At 36.8% G+C, this 13463-nt stretch overlaps 4 protein-coding genes across 4 annotated transcripts; all 4 read right to left on the bottom strand.

Moving 5' to 3' along the window:
* Positions 1-2486: 2486 nt before the first annotated feature.
* On the bottom strand, positions 2487-4825 carry LOC105973091 (cytochrome P450 71AU50). Its single transcript, XM_012998100.2, has 2 exons — positions 3664-4825; positions 2487-3264 (listed from the first exon to the last, which is right to left on the bottom strand). Exons 1-2 carry the CDS (start codon positions 4555-4557, stop codon positions 2650-2652), a joined length of 1509 nt encoding a protein of 502 aa, XP_012853554.2. The 5' UTR covers positions 4558-4825; the 3' UTR covers positions 2487-2649.
* Positions 4826-5725: 900 nt separating this feature from the next.
* On the bottom strand, positions 5726-8981 carry CPR5 (protein). Its single transcript, XM_012998113.2, has 5 exons — positions 8466-8981; positions 7423-7479; positions 7279-7314; positions 6510-7199; positions 5726-6346 (listed from the first exon to the last, which is right to left on the bottom strand). The coding sequence occupies exons 1-5, from the start codon at positions 8805-8807 to the stop codon at positions 5810-5812; spliced, it is 1662 nt and encodes a 553-aa protein (XP_012853567.2). The 5' UTR covers positions 8808-8981; the 3' UTR covers positions 5726-5809.
* Positions 8982-9439: 458 nt separating this feature from the next.
* On the bottom strand, positions 9440-10167 carry LOC105972921 (transcriptional activator hap3). The gene has a single exon (XM_012997900.2). It carries the CDS (start codon positions 9927-9929, stop codon positions 9471-9473), a length of 459 nt encoding a protein of 152 aa, XP_012853354.2. The 5' UTR covers positions 9930-10167; the 3' UTR covers positions 9440-9470.
* Positions 10168-10816: 649 nt separating this feature from the next.
* Positions 10817-12862, bottom strand: LOC105972899 (uncharacterized). Its single transcript, XM_012997881.2, has 3 exons — positions 12406-12862; positions 11172-11377; positions 10817-11074 (listed from the first exon to the last, which is right to left on the bottom strand). Exons 1-2 carry the CDS (start codon positions 12637-12639, stop codon positions 11174-11176), a joined length of 438 nt encoding a protein of 145 aa, XP_012853335.1. The 5' UTR covers positions 12640-12862; the 3' UTR covers positions 10817-11074; positions 11172-11173.
* Positions 12863-13463: the final 601 nt, after the last annotated feature.

Raw genomic sequence — 13463 nt, 5'->3', positions numbered from 1 at the left:
ACCGGGCACCCAAACGAATGCCCAAACCGGACGCACATTCCCGAACCGGACGCCCAAACTGGGCGTTCACCAGCATTTTCCATGCCCAAATCGGGCGTGAAAAATGCTGGTTTGGGCGTTCACCGAGCTCAATTTTGGAAAAAAAAAAACAGCCCTACAAATCGATTTGTAGGGTTGTTTAATATGAAATTACAACCGAAATTTCCTACCCAATCCAATAAAAACATTTAGTAGTTGAAAATACCTCAAAATTTCGATGAATTTGGCTTGTTTTTGCTTAAATTCGAAGTTTTTGAATATATATATTTTTTTAAATGTTTCGGTTGGGGGGAGTGGCTGGGAGAAGGAGTTAAATGCAAATAGTACCCCTGTGTTAATCCTAAAGACCAGAAAACCCCCTGTGATAAAAAAAGTGACCCAAACCCCCCTGTATTCAATAGTCAAAGTCGTTTCCCCCCCTCACGATCGGCTGTGTCGTTCACGCGCTATTCGTGCGACTCCTGTTTGATTTTTGTACAATATTTTGTATGAAAAGACAAAATCGCCCCTATGAAACTTTCTGTATTTTTAGTTTTCAATTTAAACAAATAAATTGTGAAAAGATATATATTATATAAATTAATTAATTGAAAAATTATGTTCTTCTTCCCTGCCCAAGCCTCCTCCGCCGCCGCCATTAAAAAATCAAGTTCTACCTTCAGAGTTGCCCAAGCCTCCTTCGCCGCCATCTGCTTGCAGCAATTCCCTTTATCATCCTTTTCCCCCGCTTAAATCTCTTCACCAAGTTATCGTCCGGCGACCTCCACTTCGACGAGTTCTTCGACGAAGAGCAAAAATCCACCGTTGGCCCTCTCAAAATCGTCGTCTTCACTCGCAAATGGCCCCTTGGCGCCACTTTCAGATTTATTATTTCACTAATCTGCCGCCACCTTCAATTCCACCGTAAGTCCGTACCCCCTTCTTCAATTCCGCCACCACTTCAATTCTTCCCCACCGTCTTCAGTTCCTCCCCCAACAACTCAGAATTTCAGCCTTCAATTAAGTGAGAAAATCGAAATTGAACACGATTCAGGGGGTAAGGAAATCGAGGATGGGCTACAGTGGCCTTGTGCCGGCGGTTTTCTTCGGGAGCAAACTCGTCGGATCAACGTCCTCCACCTTAGAGGTTGCAAAAAATCCCGTTTTCTTTGAATTGGGCGGAGCTTTTGACGGATATGGATTGAATCTTGAGTGGGTTTGAGATTTGTATGATGATAAGAAGGTGGCGGCGGAGACGACAGTGGTGGCGTGAGGTTTGTATACTTGCGCAGAGAGAAGTGTGTGTATTTGTGTGTTACTGTGTGTTTTTTAATTGGAGAGAGGGCTTAATTGAAAATACAATGGACTGAATTGAAAATTCCAAAAAAATTGTTTCAGTCTTAAAATATTTTTCTTGAGGGCTTTTTTGTCTTTTCATGAGTGGTCAACGGGGGAAAACAAAAAGGGTTGGGTGTGCTTGCTTGAACACATTATAGGGGGGTATTTGTCACTTTTTTTATCATGGGGGGTTTTCTGGTCTTTAGGATTAACACAGGGGTGGTTTTTGCATTTAACTCGTGGGAGAAGGTTTGTAGTGAGAGATTTTTTTTGGTATGAACTGTAAATAGCAAAGTTCTAACCCAAAAAGCATTTCACTATTTTTATTTCAAAAAAAAAAAACGGATAAATAAATGTACCATACTATTAGTTAACACGAAAGTTGTGTTTTGAAATACCATTGTTGTCCCCGCGAGTAGAATTGGCCGATAATTATCCAACACAACCCATGTCCAGTCCTAAAAATATGAGTTGTCATGAAAGTTGTATTCCGAAATACCCTCGTCTTCCCAACGAGAGGTCGCGTATTAGTTATTAATCACGCGGGAATAGCATATGTGTACTACTCACGCCGGATTTTTCACAATTATGCATCACTACTTCGAATTCAAATTTGAAATTATAACCACTCTGTCTAAGGGTATTGCAGACGCATCTTATTTATCGGTTGCACGGTCACCATAAACGTGTGTAAAAATGAGTGCAAACACCGATATAGCGGTTGGGACTTTGTGCCACTGCCGCCGCCGGACCACCGGAACCTCATCCTACGCCGGCCGGCCCGGCCCTTATGCAACCACTAATAAAGTATGGTGGCAAGAAATGCTGTCCATGCAAGTGCATGGTAAGAAAGAAACCCAAAATTAATCTTGGCCGTCCAATCACTCCTGAATTTGCATCCAAGGTTTAGAATATATATAATGCTATATTATATAACAAAATAATTCAAACTATTATATATTGCTTACAATGTATGGTCAATGTTATTGTTATAATTGCATTGTAAAAGTTTGTATTTGTACTTTTTTTACTGAATTAATGAAGTTATAAAGTTAATTTTTATATTAATACAATTAATAAATAAATGTACAAATACAGATTCTCATAAATGACTGAAAGTATAATAAACATTTAGTAAAACGTATTGTATTTCATATATAATAGCGAGAATTTTAGTCTATTATCGTAACAATTCTGCCACCTTATATACATGGTGGTAATTTTATTCAGATACTCAAGGACCTCGTGTAAAAACTTGAAAATATTCCACATATGAATTATACGTAAATTATTTCACGCAATCAATCGGTACTTCGGAATCGCCATAATATGTTCAGCCCGAGAAGTCACTATACCAAAATGCTCCGACATATCAAGATCACTCGGCAACATTCCGTTCGGAAGCTCCCAATCGAAGCAATGCACCAACTGCGCCAAAACCAACTTAACCAATACAAGCCCTAGTTGCAGCGCCGGGCAGCTCCTCCTGCCCGAACCAAACGGTAAGAGTTGAAAATCGCAGCCCCTCAAGTCTATATCGCTGCCCGAAAACCTCTCGGGCGAGAAGGTCTCCGGGTGGGCCCACACACTAGGATCTCTACCTATGGCCCACACGTTCACTATGGCCCGCGATTTTTTCGGTATGTGGTATCCCTCGATAGTACAATCTTCCATAGACTCATGGGGGATTAATAAGGGAGCCACTGGATGGAGGCGTAGTGTTTCCTTCACAATCAAGTCAAGGTACTCGAGTTTGTCGAGATGTGACTCTTCAACCGTGCGGTCAATCCCCACCGTCGATTCGATTTCTTTTTGGAGTTTCTTCATTACTCGTGGATGCCTTATGAGTTCCGATATTGCCCATTCCACTGCTGTTGATGACGTGTCCATTCCCGCTATAAGCAAATCCTGCACAATTCGGATTATATTCATTATAATAATTATAATTATATAATAATAAATAGATATATTACTTGGACATAACTCATAAGTCATAAGCCATAAGTATGGAAATTGGAAAGAAATTTCCGAATTCCGCAAATTTCAATCGAATTTTTTTGAAAGTTCCGATTTCCAATTTTTCACAACTTTTTCGGAACTGAACTCGAATATATATTAGATTCTTATTTTAATTTCCGATATATTTACAAAATGAAAATTAAGAATTCGGCCATTTTCTATCCGTAAATTTTCGATTTTGGAACAAATTATTTCATTACAATTTCCAAAATTTTGCTTTTGCGACTTTTTCTACTATCCGATCCGTCCAATACAACACCAAATTCGAAAGAAGAAAAAAAATGTTACCAGTAGAATGGCCTTGACATGGCGGCGATCGAATTCGAATCCAGCTTCACCGGAGTTCATAACCGCCATCATAGTATCAACAAAGTCCTTGGTCTCCTTCTTCTCCGGCTTCTCCTGCAAATGTTCGTCGATTATTTTCTCCAAAAACGCATCAAAAATCTTGCTCAATTCCTTCATCCGACGATTCATCCCCTGCAAATCAAGCACACCGATATACGGAAAATAATCGGCCAAATTGAATTTCGCACTAATCTCCATTGCCTCCATGAACACATCTTTAAACCCTTTGTCGTCAAAATCCTTATCTGCGTATTTCCTCCCAAATATCATCAGGCAATTCATATCGCCATTGACGCCCGAAACCCTAGCGCTGAGATCCACAATTTCCCCCAATTCCGCCGCCTGTTTCAGCGAATCCACCATCAGGCGGAGCTCCGCCGCTCTCATGGCCTGAAATTGACTGATTCTGAGACTGCTCAGCAGCTCCAGCGTACAGAGCTTCCGCATATCCCGCCAGTACGGGCCGTACGGCCCGAAAACGATGTTCTTCTGCTGGTAGCTCATGTACTCCGCGGCGGCGCTCTTCGGCCTGCTGGCGAATACGAGGTCGTGTGTCTTCAGGACCAGCTCCGCCGCGGCGGGGGATGAAACGACGACGGCGGGAACGAAACCTAACCGGAGTCCCATAATCGGGCCGTGCTTTCGGGCCAGACGGTGTAGATTCTGGTGGGGATTTTTCCCGAGCAAATGTAAATGGCCCAAAATCGGAATCCCGATCGGCCCCGGAGGAATATTCTGATTCTGATTCTGATTCTGATTCTGATTCTTCTTCTTCAGTTGTTGAAGGAGATAAACGAACATAATCATTGATAATACTATCCAAATCCACGCCATTTTTTCAGTGTGAATTTTTGGAGGCTTGATTTTGTTTTTCCCTTTTTGAAATGCTGAATTTAAAGGAAGAAGATAAGTTGAACATGGGTTAGTTCTCCATCATTTATTCCTGCTGCCAGAAATCGTTTTTAATGTGGCATGCCTTCAATTTTGTTGTCAGCTAATACCTATTACCGGCCAACCGACTTTTTTATAATAAAAAATTTATGTTTATTGTAATTTTTCATTTTTTTTTAATGATATATAAAAGAAGTCGAAACTCAAAAACTCAAAACACAAATTTATAATACGTACTAGTTTTGTTTTATAATTCTTAATTCATATTTTTTATTATATATTTACTTTCTGCAGAAGTTTAATAGAAAAAACGAATAAATAAATGGTCAATAATACCTTCAAACAATCCATTGTTTGTCCGACAAAGTCGGTTGTCAACCATTATCAGACCCATAATGGTCGGACCAGTAATGATTTTCAATATTTAGCAAAATTGAGTGGTCGGATCGAGTTGGTAATTGGCCGATAATTACCTGACTCGACCCATGCCCAGCCGTAAGGATATGAGTTTGACACAAAAGTTGCATTCCGAAATACCCTCGTCGTCCCATCGAGAGGTCGCGTATTACTCACGTGGGAACAGCATACGTGTACTACTCACGCCGGGTTTTTCAACAAATATGCATCACTGCTTCGAATTCAAATTCGGAATTATAACCACTCTCTGTCTAATGGTATTGCAAACGCATCTTATTTCTCCCTATAGAAGTTTAGTTTACGACTTTACGTATACGAGAGCAAGGAGGAAATGTACTAACCGAAAGGCCCCATAGTCAAGCAGGAATTCGGAGTTTCGAATTTTAATCAAGCGTATGTAAGATAATTAGTGCAAACACAACTTTTGCATTACTATTACACAATACTAATTGTGTGTTATGGATCAATTAAAATAGAATTACCACTTGTAACCCCCATAGTTTAAATGAATAATGCTAATAACCAGTGTATAAACTAGGGCTTTCTTGAACACTTGATAAACAATCCTTACTCTCAAACAATATATTACACTATTTAGTATTTACATAATCATAAACCTCAAACATAAATAACAAATATATATATATATATATATATATATATATATATATATATATATATATATATATATATATAATAGCAAAAATAACATTGTACATAATTGGACAAAAAAATAAAATTATGATACAAATACAATCACCTAATCTACACTTTTTCTTCAATCATCGTCTTCATGCGCTACAAGATCCAACGCGCCCGATACAAAATGATTAAACCACTCGTGCGGGCCCGCAAAAGGCATAAAACCGCACATCAAAGGGAGAAATAGCAAAGCGGAATAAAACAACGATCTCCTCATCCAATAAGGAAACACCGTTTTATTGTGTTCCGCTCTTTGAGCAACAACTATAGGCCCGTTGAGAATGAAAAAAAGAGTCGAATAAAAAGTATTGGAGAGGAAATGCAACAAGCACAACGCCTCCCAATAAACGAGCCAATGATTTCCGCTGCCGCCCAAAGTGTCGATGCAGAACTTTCCGGCGTAACCGCACGCGACTCCCAAGAGCAATAGTATGAAGGTGATCGGCATTGTTTGATTTGAAGTGGCGGATCTTTGGATGAGAAGAAAGGCGATTGCACCGATCATTATAGCACCGAATAGCATTCGGCTAAAGACTTGGATTTGGCATTTTAATAATTGGATTCCCGAGTTGAATGTCGACATTGATTTCGGCATCCACCACGACTTCGATTCCTACAATAAAATAGAAAAAAAATGAAGTCGTATTAGTGATTTAACGAAGGCGTAATGCAGGTATGTCGGTGAAATAGACACGGTATTAAATAGCATTCGATTATTTGTAAAAAAAATAAAAAATTATTTAGCCCCGTTTCGAAAATTTAAGACTTCAACGTACCATATAAGGAGAACAAGCTTCACTAGCTTCAATAATTCTTCGGTGAGAATAAACGTAAGTCCCGTAACCGATCGAAAACAGCATAATAATCAAACCAGCAACAAGAAAATCCAAGCATTTCCGAAGCATCTCCACTTGTCGGTTATCTTGTAACTGAGTCTTGAATTTCTCGGCTTTAAAAGATGCTTTAGAAAATCCCATAGATAATTTCCACCTGTCCAACAAATTCGCATCGCAATTTAATTCCAATTGTCTCTCCTTAAGCTGCATCTTCTTCATAATAAGTCCAATCTCAAACGCCTTTAAATCGTTCGATCGAGTTTGCTCGACGACGGATTTTTCTATAGTGTTCAGCATGGAATTAGACGAGCCCGTTCTTGTAATAGAAGCGAAATTCGGCTCGATATTTTGGCTGTCGCGCAAGACGAGCTGCTGACTCATCAAATTCATCGGCAGATTCTCGTGAATCGAAATGAAGTTGTCTCTGTCGCTTCTAGAATCTTCTACTCCATCGCTGTAAGTGCTTCTGGAATCTTCTACTGAGCAGGAACACTTTCTGAATCGAGCTTTTCGAGTATGTTCTTCAACGCTTTGAGATGAAGAATCGTTGATTAATCTCAAGGTCATTAATGTACTTCGAAATGATTTCTCGAAGTTGGTGGCGAAATTATCGAATTTGTCCCCGAAAACCTGAATTAAAAATATAACGTCAATTATTGATCGGAATTGAAGGAAAGTACGAGAGCGCAATTTTAAGATAAGTGCTTACATTTCCTAGAGACTCTTTTACAGCCAAAATGCAGATCTGCAGATTATTTATTTTCATTAAACCGATCAGATTAGAGAGGATTTAAATTCCGTAATAATTACAGAAATTATTTAAAGATAATCGAGATATTCATAAAGAAAGTACCTCCGAAAGATAATCAGTAGATATCTTCTCCCCAGCTGCACTTTTTCGCTCCAAAACCTAAAATCGATATGCAACATATATACTTCAATAAATGGCTGCATTATAGATACAGATCAAAGTTTATAGATATAGATCAACATGCAAAAAACGAAAAGTTTTTTCAGTGGCTTCCAAATATTCGATTTACAGACAAATAAAGAAAGTTTACGATTTTATTTTAATTACGGTTTTAAAAAAACCCCACTTCATTAACTAAACCACGCGGTATAAAATCACTCTGCAAAAAATCCCGGTAAAGAAAGACATACTTATAGATATCTCGGCAACTAAATCACCTTCTATAGGTGGATAAAGATGCAATATCAAGCAAATACAACATTTCAGTACAAACGTAAACTAGTTTGTCACACTTTTCTTCTCCGGTTTTAGCACCCAAATTAAAACCTCTATATCTAAAACACAAAGTGACCCGTTAATCATAATTTTCCAATTCAAGAAACAAAGGCACTTGATTCGAGATTCATTTTCTCGTTTTTCTACTCTCATCATTTGGACTTTAGAAGTTTCCAAATTCATATTTCTATAATATATGACCATCAATCCCATTAAAAGACGAAATTTTTCAAGAACATAACGCCATTTTTTTCTCATAAAAGGACGTGTCGATTCTTTACTAAAAGTGAAAACTTTTTTTTAATTGTTTTTTTCTCGAGACGAACAATGTGGGAATTGGATCTGAGCTAAGGAAGTTATGTGATTGCCCCAAAAGACTAAAACTTTTTTACCACAAAATCAAGAACTCACATTGAAGCAATACAAAATCTGTTAAAACCACACTAACATCAGTAGTATATCGATATAATCAAGAATTCGACATCTTAAAAATTGAGTCTTTTACCATAAAACTAACAATGCACCAATTAAAAAAATTATCTATGAACAAAAAAAAAAAATTAAATCCCCAATTAAAAAATTCCCAGCTTCAACAGGAAAATACAATAAGAATAAAAAAAATGAATTATATATTAAAAAAAAAAAAAAACCTGAGCAACGACAGCGGCGATTGACATTCCCAGAGGAAGGCCGAGGGCGTCGACATCACTCGGGCCGAATTTCCGGGCCGTGGTTAAAGATCCGACCCGGATTCTTTTACTGCTTCTAGAAATCTTGATTCCCTTTTGCGAAGACGAAGAGGCGCAGCTACAATTGTTCGAAGAGGCCGACGACGCAGAGTCTGAGACTAATGTTTGTCTCTTCTTTTTATTCTTCCTTTTATGAATTGCCGTTTTGGGTTTTGCGCCGCCGGAGTTTGACGGGTCCGGAGGGGTTTCCTCCGGCCGATTGACGGCGGTGGTGGGGTGGTGGTGGCGGAGAGGGGCATCCATGGTAGATTTTTGGGGGAGGAGGGGTCTGGTTTGAAAATAGGTCAATAATTAGTAAATAAATATTTAAGAAGTTTATCAGATATTTCAATTAATATTTTTTCCAGTTCTGCCCCTTGACTTTACCGAACGTTGCTAAAATTTGAATTTTGAAGGTTTTGTTTATTTATTATTAATCTAATAATAATAATTATTATTATTATTATTATTATTATTATTATTATTATTATTAGTAATAAACAATTATAATTTTAATATGATCACCTTATATATTATCAAATTTGTAGAAATATATTAATTTTTATATGTATAGAAAAATAATTACAAATTTAACAAAAATATAATAACACCATAAAATTAAAATTAACATCATTAACAAGATTAAAAAAAAAGTACATCGAATTAATTCAAAAGCAAATGCAGTCGATGCTCGAATTGATGAAATACGTACATCACTAGATGTCTCGTTTACCGACATTATACACTTCTTTTTTTGCTTTAAATTGTATGTATATATGTTGGTTTACGAGGCACCACGGTGTATTTCACTGGAGATATATATATATATATATATATATATATATATATATATATATATATATATATATATATATATATATATATTACTAATAGCATTTAATTTATTCATCTTAAATAAAAGTAAATCTACCACTCAACTCCACCATTAAAACCATGCAAATAATTAGTATTAATCTTTGCATCATCACCATTAATATGAGGAGAAGAAGAAGAAGGGCCATCATCTTCATCGATATTTCTAGCCAATACGATGTCGTTTTTGGCGAGATAAGCTTTCAAGATTCCGACATAATTCTGGAACCCGAGAGTAGTCATGGCCCACAAGAGGTCGTCGCCGTTGACCGTCTTCCTCTTCTCCCTCTGGCATTTCTCCGACGCCTCTCCCGTGACGAAGCTTATGAACTCCGACACGCATTCTTGGACGGTTTCCTTCGCCTCTTTGGAGATTTTGGCGTTCGCCGGAAGGGATTTCTTCATTATCCGGCTTACGTTAGCGATCGGCAGGTACATGTCCGGTTCTTTCGTGCCGTCCGAGGTTTTGATGGATGTTAGAAGGCTGTTTGGGATCAATGTATTTCTTGTCATTTTTTAGGAGGAAATAATGGAGATGTTTGTTGTTGGAAATTTGGAATATAGATGAAGTATTTAAACTAAGAAAAAAATATATAAAATAAAAATTGGAGAGGCGGTTTTGATGTTGACATGAATTTTGAAATGATTAATTTTGGTGTAAGATTAATTTTTTGGACTCATTTTGCTGGCAACTTTGGTAATTGATAACTAGCTAAATGGAGTTGAAGATGATTTTATTGATATAATAATTGTATCATTTGTACATGATATATCATGTGATTATTATTAACAATTGATATGTACATATCAATTGTAATTTCAAATATGTTGTTGGTCGGCTCAATTGTAATTGACTTTGTGGAGGGAGAAAATAATATAAAATGAAATTCAGCCGAATGAGTAACACATTAAAAACTAAAATAATTGAACGTTTCTTTGACTAATTAATGAAACAAAGAAAAATCATTTTTTACAGATATTATAGTTCAACTGTACCAATTTATAACAATATTCTAACAAAAAGTCAACAAAATATTTAACTTGTAGCTCAACACCATGTTTACAAGTTTGCCAAATGGCACATCTTGCAGCATTTTCCTTCATACAGTATATATACTTGTTGGCTAAATTACGGCCACTTCTGAAGGAAAGTCAATTTACGAAAAAATACCTCATGTTTGGGTAATTACACGGCTACCCTTACGGTGTCAAATTTAATGGAATCCTCTAAATTTTGCTCAATTAAATACTCAGTGTGAAAGGTTTCGTCCGTTCGTCCTTGTGTGAATTCAAATTCGACCCAAAACAAACACGACGATTCGTCTAGAGATGTATTCGATGGGATAGTGTGTTCCACCATGTTACGTAGATTGTATAACAAAACAAAAATAACACTGGACTAAAAAATGGAGGCCATTAGCATTAGTGGATTGTTGAGTTAACACAGTAGACAACAATGAGTTAACACAGTAGACAAGAATAGCCCAGCTTGGTGTTCATATCTACATCATCAACAGTGCATTATCTACATAAAATTCAATACCTAATTTGCCCTTCGCATCGATGCCCGTTTGGCTTCTTCCGTGTAATCTTCATCCGAAGTATGTGCTACTCCTCCTCATCTACTTATCATCTGAAGGGATCATTACACTATCCCCCTGCATAATAATGAACAATTTAAGTAATCTTTTTTTTTTTTTTGTGTGTGTGTGTGTGTGTGTGTGTGTGTGTGTGAGAGAGAGAGAGAGAGGGTACATTTAGTCTTCTTTTTCGTGGTCAGGGGCAGGATTGAGGCCCAAACACTTGAGAAATGCTCGTTTGGCTTGTTCAATGAAGTTGCAAGGGTGATTCGGTTGTCTGAAAAACGTGATATCCTTAATTGAAGAAGACTCCTCTCCGGTTTGGTTTTCTACTTCCACTCCACTAATTTCTCCATCCACCCTCACTCTCCGGTCTTCCACCTGCCATGACAAAGGATAAATCACAACATACTAAAGCCTCGTTCCCTTTTTATTTCTTTGGTGAGATGCATAAACCATGATTAATTACTTATATAATGCGGTCTCCTTTGATGTGTTTCGGTCAATCCACTAACTTTTCGGGCCGCTCCGCAATTACTAAAACAAATTGTCCGGTTTTCGGAGAAATTAAAAAATTAAAATAGGATCAAAAATCGGAATTTTTCAGAATTATATATAATTCCAAATTCCAATCACGACATGAAAAATCAAAAGCTATTCTGTAATGGGAAAAAAATTGGATCGTAATTGGTGGTATTTGAAAATTCCCTTCCAACAACCCTAATTTAACATCCCCTATTCAAAACACCAGACTTATAGGATAATCTCTACATGATAATAATCACAAAATTGCATATCCGTTAAAAGCTTATTTCACAGTCGGGGGCATACTATTACTTAACTATATCTCAATCTATAACAAATATCAGATTTTCATAAATACGCAGTAAGGTGAAGCAGTTAGGCGACTATCACTTTACCATCAAGAAACGAATCGATGAAATTCTGAAGGAAAAAAAATGCAAGATTGAGTTCTATGAAAATTCTGAAAAATGTAGATAAAAATCGATGAATTCAACTGAATGCAGAAATGCATGAAATACGAAACGAGATGGATCGCATATGTAAAGTGAAGGAATTAGTCAACTAAACATAGAGATCGACGAAATTAGTCAGCAATCCAAACAACTGTCGAAGATGTCGTGAACTTAGTCCTAATTTCCACCAAAGGCAGAAGAACTCCAGATGTCCTGAATTTAATCCATGTTCAGCTACATTTGAATTACACGAAATTGAATCTATTACATCTTTAATTATATGTATGTATTTGTATCATTCATTTGATTCAAGCAAAAAATTGAACTCCAATGAACTTAATGAAACCCTAAACAGTTCTACAGAGCTAAAATAGAAAAAAAAAAATTAAGCTAAATCTTTCATTAGAGAGTTAATTAGTTAATTAAATCAACCTTGATTCTTCCGCGGGGGGAATTAGGTCTGATGAGATTGGGCGGAGGGGCAGCGGCGGCGGCGGTGCTATTAGACGGCGAATCGGTGGAGGAGCTGGACGAGGTGTCTGAAGCAAAGATGCTGAACCCGAAAAAGAGGATAATGATGATTAGAACCGTGATAACAAGCTGGATCCATATCAGCCATGGAACTTTGTAGCTTTCTATGATGAATTCATCCCCAAAGTCCGGCATTATTTTAATTTTTTTTTCCTGCAACTCCACTAATCTATGAAATTCACGCTTCAGCAGAGGGGAAAACAGTGGAATCTAGAGAGAGAAAGAGGAGAGAGAGAGAGAGAGAGAATCGGAGAAGACGAGGGTTGAGAGAGGTAGGACTAGGGATTTGAAAGTCGGAGATTAGCAGAGTCAGAGAAGGCTTAAACTGTGAGCTGTCAATTTCCTAATTTCCAAAAAAAACATTTATTTTTTATGATAATTTTGTTGTTAGTGGGGTTCTTTTTAATAATATTAATTTGATTTTTTAATTGAACTGCTAATTTTTTTATTTTTTTATTTATTTTTAAATCAGAATTTCAAATTGATTGGATACACATGAATATGAAGACTCATTAGATACACATTGCAAATTATATAATTGTTGTTACATATAATTATTGTATTTTACTACAATAAATAAATCACAAGTGAGCTTGTGCTGATTGATCCAAATTTGTTTTTTTCTGTCGACGCTCGCGTACATTTAAAGCTCCTGTTTTTCTTTTTGCTATACAAAAATTCAAATGTTATTCAAACAACAAAGCAATAAAAGGAAATTGGAGAATAACAATTAGGGTCGACAATCGGGCCATGTAAACTGAGTTTTGGTCGGCTCAAACTCACATACCGTCGGCTCTCATTACTATAGGCTCAAACTCGGCTCATATATTTTTTCGAGTTTCATTTTTAAATCAAGCAATATATAAATAACATACTTTGCAGTCGAACGTATTGAAAGAAAAAAACCTTCGAATTAATTTGTTTTCTTTTTGTAAAATAAAATGATTTAATTCGATTCC

The sequence above is a fragment of the Erythranthe guttata genome, chromosome 12 (assembly GCF_056151865.1).
Source record: "Erythranthe guttata isolate IM_541 chromosome 12, IM_541, whole genome shotgun sequence".
In the NCBI taxonomy this organism is placed as follows: Eukaryota; Viridiplantae; Streptophyta; class Magnoliopsida; order Lamiales; family Phrymaceae; genus Erythranthe; species Erythranthe guttata.
The sequence above is the reverse complement of the archived record's forward strand: the minus strand, read 5'-3'. Positions and strand labels throughout refer to the sequence as shown.

Bases quoted from the DNA above. Each gene is read 5' to 3' on its own strand.
- LOC105973091 (XM_012998100.2), bottom strand. From the start codon at position 4,557: ATGGCGTGGATTTGGATAGTATTATCAATGATTATGTTCGTTTATCTC. The intron at 3,265-3,663 runs GTAACATTTTTT...CGAATTGTGCAG, and splicing joins ATGTCAAGGCCATTCTACTG to GATTTGCTTATAGCGGGAAT.
- CPR5 (XM_012998113.2), bottom strand. From the start codon at position 8,807: ATGGATGCCCCTCTCCGCCACCACCACCCCACCACCGCCGTCAATCGG. The intron at 7,200-7,278 runs GTAAGCACTTAT...TTTTTAATTCAG, and splicing joins TAAAAGAGTCTCTAGGAAAT to GTTTTCGGGGACAAATTCGA. The intron at 6,347-6,509 runs GTACGTTGAAGT...ATTTTATTGTAG, and splicing joins AAGCTTGTTCTCCTTATATG to GAATCGAAGTCGTGGTGGAT.
- LOC105972921 (XM_012997900.2), bottom strand. From the start codon at position 9,929: ATGACAAGAAATACATTGATCCCAAACAGCCTTCTAACATCCATCAAA.
- LOC105972899 (XM_012997881.2), bottom strand. From the start codon at position 12,639: ATGCCGGACTTTGGGGATGAATTCATCATAGAAAGCTACAAAGTTCCA. The intron at 11,378-12,405 runs GTTGATTTAATT...TTGTCATGGCAG, and splicing joins CCCCCCGCGGAAGAATCAAG to GTGGAAGACCGGAGAGTGAG.